Source organism: Muntiacus reevesi, chromosome 2, assembly GCF_963930625.1.
Source record: "Muntiacus reevesi chromosome 2, mMunRee1.1, whole genome shotgun sequence".
In the NCBI taxonomy this organism is placed as follows: Eukaryota; Metazoa; Chordata; class Mammalia; order Artiodactyla; family Cervidae; genus Muntiacus; species Muntiacus reevesi.
In genome coordinates this window covers 180,389,455-180,410,643 of record NC_089250.1, presented here as the reverse complement: position 1 = coordinate 180,410,643, position 21,189 = coordinate 180,389,455, and the positions used below count along the sequence as shown (strand labels likewise).

At 65.5% G+C, this 21,189-nt stretch overlaps 1 protein-coding gene across 2 annotated transcripts in view; it reads right to left on the bottom strand.

The window, feature by feature from the left end:
* Positions 1–965: 965 nt before the first annotated feature.
* The window catches only part of CACNA1H (calcium voltage-gated channel subunit alpha1 H), a 56,988-nt gene continuing 36,764 nt past the window's right edge, over positions 966–21,189 (bottom strand). The window contains exons 9-35 of one of the 2 annotated variants that reach the window (XM_065923961.1): positions 19,889–20,666; positions 18,261–18,703; positions 16,695–16,846; positions 15,845–16,030; positions 15,010–15,127; positions 14,603–14,758; positions 14,302–14,392; positions 13,946–14,154; positions 12,058–12,474; positions 11,528–11,628; positions 11,275–11,398; positions 11,120–11,188; positions 10,831–11,015; positions 10,544–10,670; positions 10,255–10,380; positions 9,941–10,030; positions 9,527–9,719; positions 8,945–8,962; positions 7,666–7,817; positions 6,851–6,960; positions 6,528–6,661; positions 6,310–6,380; positions 4,958–5,036; positions 4,178–4,299; positions 3,662–4,085; positions 3,303–3,463; positions 966–2,736 (exon numbers count right to left, since the gene is read on the bottom strand). In XM_065923961.1, coding sequence (XP_065780033.1) covers positions 1,732–2,736; positions 3,303–3,463; positions 3,662–4,085; positions 4,178–4,299; positions 4,958–5,036; positions 6,310–6,380; positions 6,528–6,661; positions 6,851–6,960; positions 7,666–7,817; positions 8,945–8,962; positions 9,527–9,719; positions 9,941–10,030; positions 10,255–10,380; positions 10,544–10,670; positions 10,831–11,015; positions 11,120–11,188; positions 11,275–11,398; positions 11,528–11,628; positions 12,058–12,474; positions 13,946–14,154; positions 14,302–14,392; positions 14,603–14,758; positions 15,010–15,127; positions 15,845–16,030; positions 16,695–16,846; positions 18,261–18,703; positions 19,889–20,666 — 5,841 coding nt within the window. In that variant the 3' untranslated portion in view covers positions 966–1,731. The remainder of the gene's footprint in view (positions 2,737–3,302; positions 3,464–3,661; positions 4,086–4,177; positions 4,300–4,957; positions 5,037–6,309; positions 6,381–6,527; positions 6,662–6,850; positions 6,961–7,665; positions 7,818–8,944; positions 8,963–9,526; positions 9,720–9,940; positions 10,031–10,254; positions 10,381–10,543; positions 10,671–10,830; positions 11,016–11,119; positions 11,189–11,274; positions 11,399–11,527; positions 11,629–12,057; positions 12,475–13,945; positions 14,155–14,301; positions 14,393–14,602; positions 14,759–15,009; positions 15,128–15,844; positions 16,031–16,694; positions 16,847–18,260; positions 18,704–19,888; positions 20,667–21,189) is intronic. The other variant, XM_065923962.1, reaches the window with a different exon arrangement.

The following is a 21,189-nucleotide window of genomic DNA, read 5'->3' as shown; positions in this document are numbered from 1 at the left end:
GAGGGTCATAGACCCTAGCGCCCCAGGTCCACCTCTGCCCACCCACTCCTCCCAACTTGGGGGGCTGCTTGCTCTTTGGAGTCCTGCAGTTCCTTGAGTCTCCACCAGAAGGAGTCCCTACCGCCTCTGGGTTGGGCTGGGCCGGGCAGGTGGGGATCGGGGGAGGGGCAGGCTGCAGCCCAGGGCCCCCCATACTGCAGACTCGCTGCCCACCCGGGTTAGAGCAAATAGGTCCCAGCCTCAGCCACGTAAGTCCCAGATGGCACCTCCCACCACCTGGGCCAGCCCCGAGGCGGCCGCTGTCCTGCTGCCGTGGTCGCCTGCTTTGCTGAGTGGACGGCAGGGCCTGGACGCTGTCGGGGAGCCAACCCTGCCCTGGACGCTGTTGGGGAGCCAATCCCGCCCCTCACCATGATCCGGCCCCCCTCTGTTCCTGCTCTCAGGGGGAAGGGGTCATGGGGGGAGCGGGTCTCTGCACTGGGGCTGCAGTTGAGGCCAGCAGGACGTGGGGCAGGCCTGGGGTCAGAGCCTTCAGGCAGGGACACAGGCAGAGAGACAGCAGGTGAGGTGGGGCAGCGCCCTCTGCAGCCCCAAGTGACGGTTCAGCTGGGAAGCTCTCTCACAGGGGCCCCGCCCGCCCCACCCCTGCCAAGAGCCCTGGGTCAGACTTCAGTGTGTGAAAAATACCATGCAGTTCTGACTGCCAAGGTGAGCTTGGCTTTTTCCCAGCAGAACTTTCTATCTGTGATCTGCCAAGGAGTGTGGTGGGGAACTGGGGAGTGCTGAGGACCTACAGGGGGCAGGGGAGCTCTGTGGAGCCCGTGGCGCTGGTGGTGGCATCACCCAGGTCTGCCCTCGCTAAGGCCACAGGCTGGCCACTCTCCCACGGGGGAGGGGGGGTGCCAATTCTGGCGGTGGAAATCCAACGTGTTTCTTAAATAAGTTAATATTTATTCCACTCTGCTTTGCAGCCCCCCCACCTCCCCTTGACTTGAGAAGCCGAGTTTTCCACATCGGATTATTGCAAACGTTTAACCTGAATTTATAAAAAGAAAGTGAAACGACGGGGCCATCAGTTCAAAGTCTTGACCCAGGCCCCACGGGCAGTGGGAGTCTTATTGCACGGTCCCCACTCCCTGGCGACCGGTCATTTCCCAGAGACCAGAGTCAAGGTGCTCTCTGGAATCCTGAGGGGTTGGAACAGTGGGGAGTTGGTGTGGAGGGGAGATGAGACAGCAATGAGTGGTGGAGACACGGATGAGAACTCGAGACTGTGAGTGAAGGAAAGCGTGGCCACGGCGGCCTTTGGCAGGAAGTTGCCACCAGAGGGCGCGAGCGGCCCCAGGCGTGTTCCCTATAAAAAGAAGTGGACGTGAAGATGGGGCTCTGCTGGGTGGGCTCCGCAGGGCAGCCTCTGCCTTCCTCCTCCTGTTCAGTTTCTGGTCCTTGTTCCTGGAACTCCTGAACAGGCCGCCAACACGGCCCGGGACCACCTCAGCACACTAGGAAACCCCAAACCTGAATCGATAGGACGGAGGCCTCGGGCTGTGGGCTCCCGCTGCTCCACATGCCCAGAACGGCATGGGCCACCCTCTCCCTGTGCTGACATCCTTCTGGCTCCTCTGCCCTCGAGGGGCCCGAGCCAGGATCCACACACAGCCCTGTCCTGGCCGCCACACTGCTGGGCGCACCCCAACCCCAGTGCCAAAGCCTGTGGGCACTGCACCCGAGCTACACGGGCTCATCCACACTGTCACCCGGGACTGGCACAGCCGGGGGGGAAGCTCTCTTCGGAGGGCTCTCAGGGACGGTGAGGTGCATCCCCCGACCCTCCTCTGGGGGGTCTCCCGAGGGCACTGGGGGCTCCGTCTCCCAGGGTTCAGGAGGGGCTGTGGTGCCTGAGGAGGAGGCTCTGGGTTCTGGGGCAGCCCCATGGCCCCCATCTGTGAACAGGTCCCCACTGGGGCCCCCCACGTCCAGCGGCTCAAAGGCGAAGTTCGGGACAGTCAGGTGTTCTGTGCGGCAGGGGGCCTGGCCCCGCCGCTCCCCCTTGGCAGCAGTGTCCAGCCCTGAGCCGTCTGCGGACTCCAGGGGGTCTCTGTGGGGCACAGCCTCGCAGGATGGGGTTCGCCGCCGCAGGGTGGTGCTGCTGCCCTCCGCCGTAGGGGCCCTGGCCGCACCCTCGTCCTCTGCGGGGGGCTCTATGGAGATGCAGGGGGGGCTCATCTTCTTCTTCCTGCGTGCCCCCAGGGCCAGCTCAGCCTCCAGGGCCCGGGGCTTCGCCTCCCCGGCCTCTGGATGGCTGTCTCCGACACCCGGCTCCCCCGAGGGTCGCCTCTGCTCATCCACCCGGCCTGGCTGGTCCAGGAAGCCCCGGGCATCCACGCTGTAGAGCCTGTGCAGATCTGGCTCGCCGCCCACCATCCCACGGGCAGTGGGTGAGGCCGAAGGGCTGCGGGCAGAGCTGGTGATGTGGCTGACCTCCTCATCGGCTGGGTCTGGGGCCTCGTCCTCCTCCCCGCCTGGGGCTGGCGGCCGGCTGGAGAGGCAGTGCTGTCCAGTAGTGTGCTTGCGGGTGCGGATGCTGGCGGGCCGCGGGGACCGGGGCGGGGACCGCATGGAAGGCCCCAGAGATGCCTGCCTCACGGGGGTTTTCCCGCCGGGCTCGCCCCAGTATGGGCTGCTGGCCCCAGTGCCATCAACCTGCCCTTCCAGGGACTCCGTGCGGATGGCCTCCTGCAAAGGCAGGGAGTCAGGTGAGACCAGCCAGAGGGACTCCCTCCCCACTCCAGGCCAGGTGACCTTGTGACCCCCAAGGCTATGGGCCAGGATGAGATGAAGCTTCAGGATGCTGGTGTGGATGAACTTGCCCCGCAACTGGAGCAGAGGGACCCTCACCAATTCTGGTCGTGTGGGGGCGACTGGAGGCCAAGCTTCTGTGGGCGGAGCCTGCCCAGGGCCCTGGAAACCCCGAGGGGCACAGACCCTGGCTGCAGCCAGCCGCTGCTTGACTGCGGTACTAGGCCAGCTTGGCTCCCCAGGCAGGGAGGGGGAAGGGAGGGGGGTCAAAGGCTCAGGCAGGAGGGGATCTCTGGCTGCGGCCAGGCTCGCCAGCACGGTTTCTGGGGAGGGGGGAGTCTGGGGGGCTTAGTCTGCTGTTTAAGGGGCCGTGGGACCCCGTGGCCGGGTGTGGTCATTACAGACTCCAAGGGCCCAGCGCCCACATCTCTCACGCTTCAAATGGGGAGGGAACCCCACAGAAATCCCAGGGCTTGGCTGAGGACTCAAAAAACACCTCCTACCTGTCTGCAGAGAAGCCGGCCGACACTAGGCGAGCGGGTTGCACCCCGCGGGGGCAGGGCACAGAGGGTGTCGCTGCCCCTGGCCGGGGAGGACACAGCAGAAGGGACCTGGAGGGAGGCGCAGGACTCCACAGGCGGCGAGTGGGCGGTGGTGACCCGGCCTGCGACAGGAAAGCGCCAGAAATGCGAATCCACACCTTGCGGCCCTGCCCCGGCCCCTCTGCCCTGCTCCCAGGGTCCCTCTGGCCCCACCCCACCGCCCCTCTGCCCCATCTGACTCCGCCCACCCCGCCCCCATCGCCCACCGCCCCTCCAGCCCCGCCCGCCCAGGGCCAGGCTGCCTCTGCCCGGGGCCGTACCCGAAGCGCCCGCATAGGTCTCCATCTCCACCTCCTGTAGTGGGTGGGGATGAGCGGCTGCCGCAGGCGCCACAGGCCGGAACATGTAGCTGTCGTTGGGCAGCGAGAGCATCCTGGACACCGACACCTTGCGCACGACCAGCACACTGGGGGAGTCAGGCGAGGCGCCGGGGCTCTGCGGGGCCGCGGGCCTGGGCCGGGCGGGGGACCCCTGCGCCATCTCCATCTCAAGCTCCGCGTCCAGCTCGGCGTCCTCGCGGGCCTCCTTGTTGCTCTCCTCCAGGTGTTTCATGAGCACGGCCACCACCACGTTGACCAGCACGAACTGGGCCACCAGCACGAAGGTGACGAAGTAGATGGGCGAGATGGCCGGCAGGTAGGTGAGGCAGTGCTTGTCCTCGCGGGCGCACTCGCGTAGCGTGTCCTGCGGGCAGAGGAGGGCGGGCAGCCTCCCACCTCTGCCTGGAGCCCCCCACTCGGGGCTCCCATTGCCCCGCCCACCGCGCCAGCCCGTACCTTCATGATCCCATTCCAGTTGTCCCCGGTGGACACGCGGAACAGCGTGAGGAAGGCCATGCCGAAGTTAGAGAAGGTGGCGTGTCTGCTCAGGCCCTCGCAGGGGTTGTCCTCACTGCATTCTGCCGGGAGCGACCAGGTCAGCCTGCCCCACGGGGCCAGGGCACACATGGGCCTGCCCTCCCCCGGGAGAAAGCCATGCTCCTCAGGGTGCAGGGCAGTGGCCCATTAAGTCCCCTGCTCTGCGGAATGACCAGGCAGTCCTGGCCCCGGAGAGCCCCAGATGCTGGGTCAGGCCTGGGAGTCGCCAACTTCGGGGTCTGGGCAGACCCTCAAAGGTGACAGCCATCTCGACCCCCTCTCACACAGGCCCACTAGTGGCTCCTGGAACCCACTGAGTGTTCGTTCAGTGACAGTGCGAGGGGGCTCCCATAGGACCTGGGCTGCCATGAAAGGTCCCCACAGGCCCCCACCCAGACTGGCCGGAGCCGCCGCCTGGGAGGTCTGAGGAGACCCTGGGTGATAGAAAGGACTGCCTGCAGCACAACCCTGGGGGCGGGGAGACTTGGAGCCACACCCGTGTTTGCTCGTGCAGTCATATGTGTGCGGCTCTGTCGGCCTGACCTGGGTGTGAACACGCGCGAGGGTCTGCACAGTGCGTCTGCGTGCGCCGCGTCCACAGGGGACGGGCTGGAGGCCAGGCCAGCGCCCTGAGCGCATGCGTGAAGCTGCGCCTCCCGGGCGTGTCTGGCGGGTGGGTCACCGCGCCGCCGCACTCACCGAGCCTCCCAAACAGCTCCACTCCCAGGGCAGCATAGATAAAAAACAGGAGCATGAAAAGCAGACCGAGGTTCCCTACCTACACGGGAGAGAAGCGGAGCAAGGTCAGGGGGCTCAGCCCGCCCCGCCCCCCTCCCACGATCTGCCCGGCGAGTTCCCAGGCCTGCCCTGAGCCCTGTGCTTGCTCCAGGCCTCCTGGCCTCGAGGCTCCTGTGGCCCCAGGGCTGCCTGGTGCCCAGGGCCCCTCCTTGGCCCTCACACCCGCCCTGCACCCCGGGGGCTGCATCCAGCTCCTCTGCTCCCGAGTGCCTCCCAGCGACTCCGGTGGACTCCAGCCTCAGGGTCTCCACGCGGAGCTGAAGGCGGAAGCTCTGTAGGCAGCCAGGTCTTGCCCCACCCCTGCCCGGGGCTCTTCCAGGAATTTGCCGCCCCTCCTCCACACCTTCCTGACTCTGATGTGGGTGGTCCCCCTCTTCACCTGCCCCCAGAGGGATCGCACTGGGGATGGCCAGGGCCTGGGCTTCCCCCCGCGCCCCACCCGCCGCTCCCACAGACAGGGGGCAGGTACCCAAGAGCACTAAGGGTGTAACTGGGGGCTGAGAAAGGCTGCTGGGGACCAGTGGAGGCCAGCTGAAGATGCAGGGTGTGGACGGCTGGGGAGGCAGCCGTGTGGATAGATATATGCTGGGCCGGTGGACAGTGGCCAGGAGGGCTAGATGATGGACAGCTGGGCATCTGGTAGATGGGGGACAGACAACTGTCTGAATGGATGGATAGAAGCCTGGGTGGCTTGTTGAGAGGGCTGGAGTGACGTTCAGATGGACACATGGATGCCCGGGTGGACTGGCTCAGGGGCTGAATACTGCACAGATGGGGCAATGAGACTTTGAACTCAAGAAGCCACACAGGGTCAAGGCGGGGGCTGTGGACACAGGACGTGAGGACGCAGGGCCTGAACTGGTTTCAGGAGAGACAGGAGAGCCCTGGGTGTGGTCCTCCAAACTCGACAAGCCCAGGGCAGTCACAGGCCCTACCCTCTGCCCAAAGCCCACTGAGCACAGAACTGCACCGGGGGGTGGGCCCTGGTCTTCCCCAGAGAGACTAGAGTGAGGCCGGAAAGCAGGCAGGCCGCCCCCTCACAGCACAGCTCAGCATCCCATTACTCCCTGTAGGTGGCGGGGAGGGGCTTGATAATTGCGTTTGTCTCGAGACTAGAAAGACCACGTGAACGAATGATGCCTGACCAGTGAGCGAGGCCCTCCTGCAGCCTTGTCCTCTTGGGGGCGTCTGTGATGCCCACCCTGGGGGCAGGGGAGCCAGACCCAGGCCAGGCCCCCGAGCGGCCGACCTACCTGGGGCAGTGCCTGGACCACCGTGTCCAGCAGGGCCCGCATGCCCGTGGCCATCTTGAGCAGCTTCAGGACTAGGACAGGGAGCCGAGCATTAGTGGGGGTGGGGCTGGTCTGACCCGGACCACGATTCCCCCCCAAGTCGGTCCACTGGGGCGGGTGAGGCAGGAGGTGGGGGTGGGCCCTCCAATGGCTCGGGGCTCAGGCGGGCGGCGGCCTACCGCGGGCGATGCGGAGGACACGCATGATTCGGATGATGGTGGGGTTGATGGGCAGTGCTGCGTTCATCTCGATCTCCTCCAGCGTGATGCCCATGATGGACAGCAGGACAATGGCCAGGTCCAGCTGGTTCCACCTGGGCGGGTGGGCAGGCACGGCTCATTACGGGCCAGTGCCTCCTCCCTGGCACCCCCAGCCCTTTGGAGCACCCGGAGCCCCCTCCCCGTCTCCTGGGAACGTCTAGTGTCACCAAGGGTACCCCTGCTCAGCACCATCCCCTCTGCAGGCCTCTGGCCGAGGCGCCCACCTGCCCCGCCCCACACACCTGTCCTTGAAGAACCTCCGGAACCCAAAGGCCACCAACTTCAGCACGGCCTCCACGACAAAGACGATGGTGAACACGTAATTGCAGTACTTGAGGGCCTCGTCCAGAGCCTGGGGGCCAGCACCAGGCTCCTGAACGTCAGGCTCCCAGCCCAACAGCCCTTCCCACCCACCCCCTGCAGCGCTGCCCACCCCGCCCACAGACAGGCCTATTACTGGATGCAGGTCTGTGCCGGCTTAGGGAGGCCTGCCTGGCCTGACCCTTGCAGCATTCTCAGGACAACCCTCAGTTGGAGGAACCTGCTGCTGGGAACTCAGACTCCCGGCCCTGCCTGGACCAGTCCCACCCACAGCTCAGAGCAGGAGCCAGCCCGCCAGACGGGCTCAGCTTTAGCTACGGAGTCAGAGGCTCTCAGCTGTTCTGGGAGGAGGGGGCGTCCCGTCTTTGATGAAATAATGGAGATGGGATCTGAGAGCATCACCCTCTCAATCTGACCTTTCCTGGACTTAGGGACATCCCCCAGCCAGCGTTTTGGATGGAACCTGTCACGGGGTCAAGGATGCCCTTGGGACAGTTGGCCCTGGGAGTGTAAACTGGCTTTAAAGGAAGGAGGGCCCTTTATTCAAGCCACACCTCCACGTATCCCACAAGCCCCGGCGAGGGCTCAGACAGGGTTGCAGACCTGGGGCCTCCAGTTCTCAGGGTAGCACTACCCAGCTGGCAATGAACCCCAAGCTTGGCGACTGTCCCCCCCCACGCCGCTGGTCGCAGGCCTGGAGGCATGGGGGCCAGTGTGTCGAGACAGCGAGCCCCACCTTGGGCTGGTTGTAGTGCTCCATGGACATGGTGATGACGTTGACGCCGATGATGAAGGTGATGAAGAGGTCCAGGTAGTGGCTGGTGCACAGAGTGTGGATGGAGCGGCGGGTGGGTGAGTAGTCTGCATAGTAGGGCCGGCGCTGGGCCTCTGTGGGAAGAGCACAGCGGTGAGTGGGTGGGTGGGGTGGGACGAGAGGGCTACCTCCCAGGGGCTGGGCAGTCGGGGGGCTAGGGGAGGGCCCAGGCTCCCGCGTGGGCCTCGGGGCAGGTCACCCACTGACCTCCTCCTCCAAGAGGGCCTCAGCCTCAGAGCAGGTCCCTGGAGTGGGCGCAGAAGCTGAGACTCCACTTGGGCCCTGCCCTGGGGCCCTGTCTGGACCCCACACCCTGCCAGGAGGTCCCCAGCCAGGGCCTGTGTGGTCTATTCTCCTGGACTGGCATCAGGGTCCAGAGATACCTCAGTGATGAAGGGAGGGGCAGATGGGAGCTTTTTGGGGGGGGCAGGGGCAGTCTCAAGGCAGAGCAGGGAAGGGCAACCCTCTATACCCCCATCTCCCCAGCTGGGCATGTGCTGCGTTCTGGCCACCAGGCCCAGAGTCCCTCCGCTCCCTGTTCTCCAGGAGGCCTGTGGCCATGTGCCTGCTGTCTGGGGTCTGCCTGCCCTCTGGTCCATCTGAGGTTGGTGGCCATGACCTGGGGGAGGGGTGGGGGTGCATCTCCCAACAGCTCTGTCTGCACTAAACGTCCTGCCTGCAGTAACTCCCAGGAGCACAGCTGCCCCCACTGCACAGGGGCCCTCCCTGGCCTCAGCACCCATGGGCAGGGACCAGGGAGAGCAGGGCCAATGGGAACCACCCCTCCCTGGGACCCGCATGCTCCTCGGTCTGCATGCAGTCACTAGAGAGCTCAGCGCAGCAGCCAAGGGGGCCAGAGGCTGGTGAGGCCCGGCCAGTGCTGAAGATGTGGGGCGACCAGCTGGCAGGCGTCCCAGCATAGCAGGCAGGCGTGCAAGCCATGCGTGCACACACGGGCTCAGAGGCAGCAGCGTGAACACCAGGCAGGCCAGCCAGCAACCCCTTCTCCTCCCACTGGCACCTGGCGCCCCGCAGCCATCCCGTACTGACCCTGCGGTGGACCCCAGGGGGCCTGGCACCCTCCTGCAATGTCCACCCTTCCCTGTGGCAGGGGCAGAGGGGCGGAGGTCAGGCCAGTCCGCAGCCCCATGCAGTGGCTGGCAGAAGCGGGACTGAGGCATGCGAGGTGGGGGGCAGGTACCTGGGTTGGGGAAAGTGCCTGGAAAGACAAGGAGATGGTCTGAGCTGGCCGGTGGGCGGGGCCAGGACCCCTCCTGGAAGAAGCCCACTCTGCTCCCCAGCTTGGGCAGGGGTGTCCTAAGACCCTCTCTCTGTCTTGAATGGCTCTGCTTGCTCCCCCCACCGAGGCGTGAGAACACAAAAGCGGGGTGAGCCTGCCCCTGCAATGGTGGGCGTGGGGGCTGGGGTCTCATCCCTGTGCCTCCTGGGAAGGGCCCCCGGCCTCCTCCGCAGCCATCCTTCTCTGAGGACATGAAGGTCGAGCGTGCAGAGCCATCTGGAGAAGCCAGGGCCGAGGGGAGTGGGGCCAGGCGGGGGGCTCCGGGGCCAGGGTGCTGAGCGCTGGCCGGGTGCGGTCCCCACAGCCCTGGGCCGGGGGCAAGGCGAACCCCGGTTCCGGCGGCAGCAGCCAGGTCTCGGAGCTGCCCCTGGCTAGCCCCTCGGTCCCCAGCCACCCTCCCATAGGCGAAAAGGCGGCTCAGGTGGATGCGGGGCTGGGCGACGCGCAGGTAGCCACCGGCCACCGCCACCGGGAGGGCCTTACTCCTGCGCTTCCTCTCCAGGCGACGCTGCCGCTTCTCCTCGCGCCGCCGCGCCTCCTCGGCCTCCTGGTGCTGCCGGCACTTGTGGAAGTTCTCCACCACGACGCCCACGAACATGTTGAGCACGAAGAAGCTGACGATGAGCAGGAAGGAGATGAAGTAGAGCAGCATCCATGGGTTGTGGTTGGGCACCGGCTGCGGCACAGGAGAGCGCGTGGGTGCCGGCCCGCCCACGGGCACTGACCCCGCCCACACGCGCTGAGCCCCGCCCACGGGCGCTGACCCCCCGACGTGGACCTCTGCGGACGTCCCCAGAGGTCAAAGGCAGCCTCGTCTCGGGGGGACGCTGCGCTCCCTGAGATGAGCGGAGACCAAAGGAGAAGGCCCGCGCGGAGGGGCAGGGCCGCCCGCCGCACCTGCTGGTCCACGCCCACGGCGTCCAGCCCGTCGTACATGATGTTCACCCAGCCGTCCTTGGACGAGAGCACGAACAGCGACATCAGCGCCTGCGAGGCCAGAGCAAGGCGGGCACCTCTGGGCGCGGCCTCCTGCTGGGCGCGCCCCGCAGGGCCACACGCGCTGCCACGGCTCGCTCACCGCGGACCCTCCTAACCCGCCGGCTGAGACCCTGCGGCTCCCACCCTCCAGATCAGGGCTGCGCTGGGTGAGTCACCCGCCAGGCCCGCCCGCCCCGCCCCAGCCCCGCCCACCCCGCCCCAGCCCCGCCCACCTGGCCCAGGTTGTCGAAGTTGTACTTGCGTCGCACCCATCGGTAGTGTGCGGCCCTGCACTCGGCCTTAGTGGAAATGTTCCTGGTGTCGGCGCCCTCGCAGTAGTAAAACTTCCCCTTGAAGAGCTGACCGGGAGGGGCGGTCACCCAGAGGGCCAGGCCCTGTCCCGCCACCCCCCGCCCCCTCACGGGCCCTCCCTCTCCCTGCCTGCTCGGGCCGCGGTCCTCCCGGGAGACTGCGCCGCTGCTGCCCACTGCCCACCGTCCCTCAGACAGGCAAGTCACGCACCTGCACCCCGAGGATGCCAAAGATGATAAAGAAGGCACAGCAGATGAGGACGATGTTCCCGATGGGCCTGAGGGACGATATCAGAGTCTCCACCACCAGTTTGAGGCCCGGCGCACGGCTGATGACCCTGGAAGAGGGCCAGAAGGAACGCGCTTGCTGAGCGCGCCCAAGGGAGCTGCCACCAGGAGGAGCCCAGCACTGCCTTTCCTGCCTGGACTCCGCCCCACCCGCGGCCCCGCCCCCTGCCTCCGTCCGCTCCTTTGGCTCCGCCCCGCGGCCCCATCCACCTCAGCGGCCGCAGGGTCCGCAGCAGGCGCAGCACACGCAGGATGCCCAGGATCTTGGCGCCGCCAGCCGAGGCCATGGCCACGACGATGTCCACCAGGGACACCAGGACCAGCACCCCGTCCAGTATGTTCCAGCTGCTCTGCAGGTAGGCGTGCTCACCCGAGATGAGGCCCAGGGCCACCACCTGGACAGTGCAGAGGACAGGCTTGTGGACCTACGCCCTGTACATGCGGCCGCGGCCGCAAGGCCAGGCAGACAGATCCCCGGGTCCCCAAGGACACAGTGTACCTTCACCATCATCTCCGCCACGAAGATCGCTGTGAAGATGTAGTTGGAGACGCTGAGGAAAATGCGCTCCTGCAGGAGACAGGACAATGGCAGGGGCCGGTGGTGGCCGTGGACCCCACCCCCCCACCCCCACCCCAGCGAGGAGAGAGCCTCACGGTGCTGCCGGGGTCGATGTCGGGCCTCTCCAGGGCAATGGTGATGCAGTTGAGGAAGATGAAGACGAGGACGACGTGATCGAACATCTTGTGAGCAATGATCTTTTGGCAGGAGACACGGAACCTGGGGGCCGGGATTGGGGGTTTTTGGACAATCCTGGCCAAGCCCTGGCTTCTGTCCAGAGAGTTCACGTCTGGTAGGGACAAAGGGGGCCCCCAGGGTGGGGTCAGCTCTCCCAGGCACACCCCTCACCTGTTCTGCGGGGAGAAGAGATACAGGGCCCAGGGCTCGCGGCTCCGGCAGCACTCTGGCTTGTGCGGCTCCAGCACCTTCTGCAGCCGTGAGCAGCAGCTCTGGGGAGGGAAGGGGGGTGTTCAGGGCCCCTCTCAGCCTGACCAACCCCAGCCCCTCCCACCTTCAGGCTCAGCCCTGTCCACCCACCAGGCGCTGGGCCAGAGAGCTACACTGGGGTCCGGGGGGACCAATGAGTGGCCATCCTCAGATCCCCACCCAGGTGGCCCCCAGCAGTCTTGGGCAGCAGGGTGACAGCTGGGAAGGCACTTCCCCTCCCCCTGTGGAGGTCGTACTGGCTGACCGACTCCAGCCCAGAACCAAACCTCAGCCGGAGGTGGGGCTGAACCTGGGGCGAATCCCACTCCAGAGCTCCCCATGGATGCGCTCTGGCCCAGCCTGTCCTGCTTCCCACCCCCAGGGCCTCCATTGAATGCTGCCCCCACAACTGGGGGAGGCAAGGGGCCAACGTGAGGCCCACCCCCACTCACGTCCTCCACGTCATCGTCAAACTCGGCCAGATCCTCCTTGTGGCTGTCGATGCGCAGGAAGAACTCGCTGGGCAGGGCCAGCACCTGCCCGTTGCAGTCGTGGGCCTTGGTGGGCAGCAGGGTGGCCGGCCGCGGGGGCCGCAGGTCCAGTGTGCTTCGGTGGTCCAGGGACTCGGCGCGCCGCAGCGGCGTGGCCCGTGTGCCCGGCGAGGCCCCTGCCCCAGGCCGGCCGTCCTCGGCTTCCTCGTCAGTGCTGCCGCTGCCCCTGCCCTCACCGGAGAGCAGCGACTCTCGCTCCCCACACTGGCTCCTGCGCTTGAGGCTGGGTGCACGGCCCAGGCTGTTCCAGCTGGAGCGCCGGCTGCTCCAGGCACTGTTGGGGCCCCAGGGAGCACAGGGCGAGCTTCGGAGGCTAGACTGCGGGGCGGGGGGCAGGAATGAGCAGGTCACACCCCTCCCAAGTCACCCGCAACACCCTGGCCTCAGGGCACCTGACTCACGGGCCTTTCCTTGCTGAAAGATATCACCACAGACACCCGTGGGTGACATTCGTACATGGATCATCTCCTTTAATGAGCTTCCCTGGTGGCTCGGATGGTAAAGAATCTGTCTGCAATGCAGGAGACCTGGGTTTGATCCCTGGGTTGGGGAGATCCCTGGCTGAGAGAAGGAAATGGCTACCCACTCCAGTACTCTTGCCTGAAGAATCCCACGGACACAGGAGCCTGGTGGGCTACAGGCTATGGGGCCACAAAGAGTTGGACACGACTGAGCAACTAACATGCGTGTGTAAACTAAATAGGGCCTCTCCTCTAAGGAGCGGACAGCCCTGCTGGGGAGCTGCCAGTGGCACTAAGCTGTCAGTGAGATGCCTGTGGTGCACAGTGAGCTGGAGACACCACCAGCAGGTGTCAGAGCCCTGAGCGGGCCTCGCACGCCAGCTTGAGGACCAGAGGGTGGGTGATGGTCATCAATGGGCCAGGGACCAGCTACAGACCAGGCACCCTCAGATGCGGCCCAGCAGCTTGACCTGGATCTCTGGGGAGGGACCACTCATCAGTTTCTGGTTGGCAGGCTCTGGACTTTCAAGGAGAAGCCGCGCGCGCTGCCTCAGGAGAGAAACTGGGCTGTACTCTGGGGACTTCACCTTTGCTGCACCTATGCTCTCTGTCCTTCGCCATTTCCACCTCCTGGGCCAGCAGGAGCTGAGCTGCAATCTGGCCCAACAGCCCCGTCCTCCTCCTGGGCCCTCTAGCAGCTTAGCTGTGATCTGCTTGGCCGTGCAGCTTTTCTGTGACTGACACTTGATTCCCCCCCCTCTCGATGGTTTGCCTGGACTTTCCTCCAGGTTCACCCCCGACTCCCCCAACCCAAGTTAGCTTGTCCTGCTCCGCCCACCCCTCCCTGGCCCTTCTGAGGTGCACAGAGCCGGCTCTGGCTGCGTCTCTCTGGGGTGGTGCTTCCTGGGTTTGTTTGGAAAGACCGGGGGCCCCAGCTCCACAGGGCGCTGTTGGTCGTGACGCACAGAAGCCTCCGCCCGGCTTCCGTCACCTGTTTCGTGTACTCAGCTTTTACACCTTTTTGCCATCCTTCTCTGTTTTCCCTTCTTGTACACTCTGTGCTCTGCCATCTTTTATCTTACATTGCGCAAATTGGAAGATAAACTTCTGGCCTGCTATTCTACTTGCTTATTCATATGCCTCCCGTAAGAACAGCGCTTTCCAGATCCATTTATAGAAAACAAAGCACTCAGGCCTGAGGGATTTCTGGGGTGTGAGTGGGGACGGCACATTTGGGAACCTCACTCATCTCTGGGAAAGGCCTAAGGAGCTGTGTTGGGGGGTGAGCCTGAAGGTGCCCCGAGGCCAGGGCAGGGGACCGTCCCTACCAGAGATTTCTGGTCCCCTAGCTGAGGGTCCATGGAGCTGCTGCTGCCACGGCGCGAGTCCAGGGGCCCAGGGGCCGCGTCCAGGTGTGGGGAGCTCTTGGGGGTGGGCATGGGCGTGGCTGCCGTGCGCATGATAAGGGGAGGGGGCAGGCTGCCCCGGCCCTCCAGGTGCCCGTTGGGTGTCACCGCCAGCGAGTACATCTTCATCTCTAGGGGAGGGGGAGACGGAAGGCCACTTGAGCCTGCAGGGCTCCCAGAAGGAGAGCCTTGTCCACCTAGGACCCAGCTGTGTCCACCTAGGACCCAGGAGGCAGCGTCCCCTCCGCCCCACCCCTGCCCCCCACCCACACACACACCTGTGGCCCTGAGGTCTCGGAACTTGTCCAAGTCTTCCTCCAGGTGGGTGGATGTCTTGTCTTCATCTGTGTCGGACCTGGTGGCATCGCCCTGTGCCCGCCAAGCACACAGCACACGTGAGGCTCCCCTGGGGGGGGACCTCTGATGGAAAGGCCAGGCCCACAAGGGGTGGGCGTGGACAGAAGAGCCCAGCAGGGCGAGGATGAGGTCTGCCCCACACTCCTGGCTCCCACCGCCTCCCTTGGAAGCCCCCTCACCTCCTCTGGAAGCCCTTCACCTCCCCTGGAAGCTCCCCCTCACCTCAGCCTGGAAACCCTCCACCAGGATGGCCACCAGCAGGTTGAAGAGCACGTAGTTGCCAAAGGTCATGAGGGCCACGAAGTACAGGGCGGCCCAGGAGGACGTGGAGGCCATGCCGTTGTACAGGACGACGTTCCAGTCCTCCTGGGTGAGGATCTGGGGGAGGGGCAGCGGGCAGAGTGGGCCCAACGTGGGGGCTGAGGGGGCACCAGGATGGAATCCTGGCTTGGGGAACACTGCCAGGCCTCAGGACCAGAGGGACAAGTAAGACCAGGCCCACCACCCCAACATCCCGGCCACCGTTCTTCACCCCCAGTGGCCTCGGAGGGGTCTCGGCCAGCTCTGAGCAGGGCTGTGGCCCCCCCAGGGACCACTGTGCACAGCAGGGGACGCCCGCCCAGCTGTACCTGGAACACGGTGACAATGGCCCACAGCAGGGAATCAAAGTTCTTTCGGTCGGGGACTGTGTCTCCGGTATCTGTTTTCAGGCTGAATTTGCAGCCGAAGAGATGCATCCCAAGGATGCTGGGGGGTGGACAGGCAGGGGTACAGTGAGTGACTGCTGCGGAGGACCAGGTGTGGAGTTGGGGACCCAGCCTGGTCACCCCACGCCCACCATCCACTCCTCTGCACCTCCCAGACCTCCGGCTGCTTGGTGGGCAGGGCTGCCCAGGGTCCATGGGCAAGCTGTTTCCATTCTATAGATGTTAAGATCAAAGCCAAGAACGCGGGGAACACTGGAAGCCACTCTGGCTTCAGGTAGCGGCCAGGACTGGGTGTCAGTCTCACCTGGCCTATGTGGGCCGCCCTCCGCCCCAGCCCCCTCCCCAAGGCCCTCGGCCCTGGGCTCAGCGACAGCAGCAGTGGTCCAGGAGCCCCAGCCCACCTGCCCCGCCCTCCTCCACCCTCTTCGCCCTTGGCTCTTTTGAGCACAGTTCCACGTCCCCCACTGCATGCTGGTGCCTGGCACGGGAGGCACCCAATCAATGCTAGTAAAACCCACAGTGACTGAATTTGTCTTCCACTTTGAGGCTCAGGGCACCCCCGGCCCCCAAGCCAGGGCCTGCACCGATGATGCGGTGGGCGGTGCCGGCCGGGGCGGGACCGGGGGCGGTGCCGGCGCGGTGGGAGGGCCCGGCCGGGGACGGGGGCCTCCCGTCCCGCGCCGGCGCGGGCTCAACGCCTCGGGCCTTCCCCTTGCGGGTCACCCGGGGCAGGGCGGCCCCTGCGCGGCGCGCGCACCTGAAGATGAAGATGAAAAGCATGAGCAGCATGCAGAAGGTGGCCACGTTGTCCATGGTCTTCATGAGCACCACCAGCTGGCGCCGCAGCGCGGGCATGAAACGCACCAGCTTGAGCACCCGCAGCAGCCGGAAGGTGCGCAGCACCGACAACCCGCCGTCCGCTTGCCCGATGATCTCCCACACGCTGGGGGGCGGGGCAGGCAGGGTTAGAACGGCTTTCGGGGCGGCGCGTGCCTACCTCCCCCCAGACTCTGGGACACCCTCTTCCCAGAGGTAGGAACGACACCCGGGAGCCACCGCGGCCTCCGCTCAACCCCAACTGGAAGCAGGTTCGGCTGCATCAAGGCGTCGGAGGGGCTGAGGGGTGGTGGTGGTGTCTCTGAAGACTCGACTGGGGGCCTTTCCAGCGTGCCTGGCTTCTCTGCTCTCGTTAGGCTGGGGGCGCCCTTGACTCCCAAGAGCCCTGCTTTGTCCTGGTGGAGCGAATTTCCCCAGATCCCCCTGGTCCTTTCCGTGCTGATTTTGCTGCAGCAAGCTGGCCTTCCTTGAGGGGGCTGAGCCCTCAGTGGAGGCCGGCTGCAAGGCTGAAGGGCCACTGAGCACCTGCTCTGTTCCCGCAGGGAGCAGCTCCACTAGCTTCTAGAAACTCCTGCCTGAGCTGCAGCTGATCTCACCATGTGGACCCGACAGTGCCTGTGAGGAGGGGCAATGACCCCCCCAGTTCACCCCACCTCTGCACCCTGAAGGCAGTGCCTTTCCCAGTGGTGGGGGCTCTGCCGTCTGCAGGGGCTGTGGTGGACACGGGAGCTTCCCCAGGTCCCAGGGGCTCCTGGGAGGAGGGGACCCACCTGATGACCACGATGATGCCGTCAAAGATGTTGTAGGGGTTCCGGATGTAGCCCAGTGGGCCGCAGGCCAGCAGCTTCAACAGCATCTCCAAGGCAAACATGCTTGTGAACACGATGTTGCTGATCTCCAGGGCGTTGGTCAGCTCGTCAGGCTGTGGGTGGCAGAGGGGTTGTTAGGGCCCGCCCCCAGCCCCCACTGCCTGTCATGGCAGAGTGGGGCACCACTCCACTAGGCTGGGAGCAGGTAAGGCTGCGTCAGGGAGCTGTGGCAACATCTCAGGAGGAGCCCCATCGGCTGCTGTACAGAGAAAACAGGGACAGGGGTGTCCCCTCCAGCTGCACCCAGCCTTCCTGGCCCTCCCACCCTGACGGTCCCTGGCTCCCCCAGGCCTTGCCTGACCTTCCCAGCAGCATGTCTGAGAAACAGGGCTCCAGAGACTTCCCAGACCCCAATAGCACAGGCCCTGGGAACAGAGCCTGGAGCATCTGTTCCGGGGTGGGCATGTGGGTACCCGGGGTGCAGGCAGTACGGTGGTTCCCCCAGCAGCTGCCCTGGCCCTGGTGGCCCCGCACACCCTTCCTTGTCAGCAGAAGGTCCCAGAGGCCCCTTCCTTACCAGGGATACACTGGTCTGCCTATGTGTGCAAGTGCACACCTGCACCAGTGTAAATGCTGGTGTGTATGTGCCAGTGTGTGGTCTGCTTGTGTGCACATGTGAGTCTGCATGTACCCGCATGTGTTGTGTGCATGCGTGGCCACACATGTGTCTGTACACAAGCCCCCATCTGCACAGGTAACCTTTGCGTACATGTGTGAGTGCACGTGTGTGCATGCAGAGGCTCCTCCTGGCCAGGGATCCCCCAACCTGCTGTTGCTCCTGCCCTGGATCTCACCCTCACAGACGGCACCTCCCAGCCGCCAGCTGGAGGCTAACACCACTTGGATTTTCCCTGAATTGCTAAAGGATGAAAGACCAGAGCTTACGGGACTTAAAAAGCCCAGAGGGCAGAAAAGGAGGAAGGCAGTTTGGTCATTAAGAGTGAACTGGCCTCAGTCCCCAGAGAGGATGACCTCTCCCTGCAGGCCCAGCCACTGCTCCTCGGGGAAGCCCCAGTCCAGGGCATGAGCCACGTGCCAGCACCATGTGCCACCGCCACATTCCTCCTCTGGGGCCACTCAGGGCATCCAAGCCTGAAGGTCCAGCTCATACAGGGGGCTCTGTCCATGAAAGCTGGGCTCTAGGAGTCCCACCCTGAAAAGCACCAGATGGCCTGGCAAGTGCCCTTGGTTCCCTGCTGCCTCTGGGAGCCCCACCCCAGACAGAGGACCTCCGGATGGGAGCCACAGTCTCTGTTCTCCACTCAGCAGAGGCCCACCAACGAGCAGCAGGAGCATCCGCTGAGTGATAAGAACTCCTGCACAGCCGACCTCAAGCCCCACCGCCACACCTGTTCCCCAACCCGAGAGCCCTCTGTGGAGCCCATGAGAGACTAATGCCTGCAGGAGACACAGGCAGGCGGGACGTGCCCCAGGGCCACATTGAGGGCTGTCTGTGTGGGTGCCCACCTGCTCGTGGTACTCGACGCCCATGCTCAGCGTGTTGGTGAGGATGGCCACCATGATGCCCCGGTTGAAGTACTTGCTGTCCACGATGCGGCGCAGCTTGCCACTGAAGGAGGCCCAGATGCGGCCCAGCCCGCCCTGCTCGCCCGCCGCCGCCCGCCGTGGCCCCCTCCTCCGTGTGCCCCCTGTGCCTGGTGCCTCCGCCGCGGGGGGCGACTGCATGGGGTCACGGTGGTCCCCGTGCCGCACGTCCTGCGTGAACTCGTAGACCCCGTTGCTGTCTGAGTCTCCACTGCCCGAGTCGCTGAACTCCAGCTCGGGGTCCTCCAGGGCGCTGGTGCAGTACGGGCAGCTGCTCAGCTCACAGGTCAGCGTGCCCGCCTGGGGGCTGGGGAGCGGGCACGGCACACTCAGGCCCGACAGGCGGCTGGGGGCCTGGCCCAGTCCTGCGGGGAGAAGGACGCGGGCAGCCTCAGGTCGCTCAGCCGGTGCCCAGGAAGCAGGCGCTCATGGAGGCTGCTGTGGGGTGAATGGTGTCCATGTGCACTCCTGCACACCCCTGGGCACACTCATATACACTTGGGCACACAACTGAGCACATCGTACACACCTGGGCACACGCATGCCTGCATACACCTGAGCACGGTTGCACATCTGGGCACTCTCATACACACCTGGGCACACAGCTGAGCACATGCACAGGCACAGACTCACACACTTGCACACCCGTACGCCCTGCAGAGCTGCTCTCTGGTCACTCAGGGATAAAAAGAGGAGGCGGCTCATCCCCACAGGAGCCACACCACCCACAGAAATACGACATGAGCCACTTTCCAGTAAATGGATGCTGTGACTGTGAACGTTCCGGCTCACGATGCCCTGAGCCATGGCCACTTCGCACTGCCTCCCCGCTGAGTCTCTGGGGCCCAGGTGACTCTGCACCCACAGTGGCTTAGACTCGCTGCAGCCAGGAGCCCCGTAGGGCCATGCTCCCCCAGGGGGCAGTGCAGAGCTGCAGGCACGCGTGAGGTGATGCCTGGGGCACTGTGTGAGCACGTAGGGAGGCCCCGGCACACACACCTCTCCCTGCCCCAGGTCCCCTGCCAGTGCAGGCCACCTGGGAGGCCTCAGCCTGGTGTGACCCCAGTGTCCTGCATGAACCAGGAGGGTCAGGCCGGGGGCCCAGGTGGGAGGACCGAGTGTACCGAGGGGCACCCTGGCTCCTCTCTGCTCGGCCTCTGGGAGCTCTGCGACCTTGGCTTCCCCTCCGCCCACCGCAGCCAGTCTCCCCACCAAGAGCGCGGGCCAAGTGCTCCTCCTGAGAAATGACTGGCCGTCCCACTCGGGGCCAGGGTACACAGCCCCGGGGCTTCTTTTTGGCTTGCCAGCTTCAGAATTCTCATTTCTCCGTGGCAAACACTCGCACCCCACTGAGCCATCAGCTGCTCAAGAACACAGGATGGAGGTGGGGGGGCACCTCCTCCCATTTAAGGCTGCCAGGCCCCCTTTCTCTCCCTTGTCCAGGATTCCAAAGGAGAAGGCTGGGCTCATGAGGGTGGGCACATAGGTGGGAACGTCCCAGGAGCCCTGTGCCCCACCCCCCACTGCTCCCCACCGGGGGAGATCCTTACCATGCTCCCCGACCAGGTGCTGGATCTTCTCGCAGGGATCTGGGCTGCTCAGCCTCAGGGGGCTCTGGCCCCCAGCTCCCGGGGGGCCACCAGGCCGCTTCCCCCTGGGCCCGAGGCCACCTTTGCCACTGCCCGTGGCCGAGGGCAGGATGGTGGGGTAGTTCATGGCTCCCAGCCCCGCGGCCAGCTTGAGTCCAGCGGCAGCGGTGGCTGCGGCGTGCGCCACGCGGGCCCTCTCCTGCGGCCCCTCCACATGGCAGTCGGCGTGGTACACGCTGTGCACCGACTCGGCGTCAGGGGGCCCGCGCCCGGGCGAGGCCGGCCCGCCGGCCCGCACCAGCCTGGCGTCACCGGCCCCCGGCTCGGGGCCTGGCCGGCGGGGGCTGCCGTGGCTGAAGTGGTAGTGGTGGTGGTGGTGGTGGTGGTGGTGGTACACGAGGTGGTGGACGGAGGCGGTGCGCTCGCCTGCCCGCCGCGGCCGCCGCCCTGAGTCCCGGCCGCGCACGGCGCCGCCGGGGTCCGCCTTCTTGCGCCAGCGGCTCTGCCAGCGGTCGTAGAGGCGCAGGCCCCGGCGCTTTAGCTTGCGGCACACGTGGCCCACGTACCGGAGGAGCTCCTCGTAGCAGCTGCCCGGCTCGGAGAAGCTGGCCAGCGTGCTGTCGTTGGACAGGTAGCGGGCCCGCTGCTCCCGCATCAGCTGGTTCTCCCGCTGCTTCGTCTCTGAGAACTGCGTGGCGATGACCACCAGGCACAGGTTGATCATGAAGAAGGAACCCACCTGTGGTGGGTGGGCAGCCGTGAGCTCGCCGGCCACGTGCTCCCGGGAGGCAGGGAAGTGGGGAGCGCTGGGACCCACCATCCCGGGTGGGGCAGGAGGCCAGGACAGCAGCTGTGGTTTCTACACCACAATCGAGCCTCTGATGAGCGATGCACTGAGCCCTACTGTGTGCTTCCCGACCTAGGGGTCGGCGGGGCGCCCTGGGATGGGCGGGGCCCCTGTTGACTCCACGCTGAGCCCCCGCATCTGGAATGGGTGGTGCACAGTGGCTGCTCCTAGATTATTTGTGTGTGGGCAGTTGGGGGACATGTGGGGAGACTCCTTCCTGTCATTTGTGTGGCTCATGCCCTCCTCCTGAAGATATGTTCTTCAACTAGATCCTCCTGCCTGGGTCTGGCCTCCCCCCGCCCCAAGGCTGCACTGTCCTCTGTGGCAGGGACAGCAGGTGATGCTCGCCTCTGCTTGGGCTTATGGTCTGAGATAACAAGGGGCGGGTTCCTGGCTCAGCTCACCTCTGGTCTAC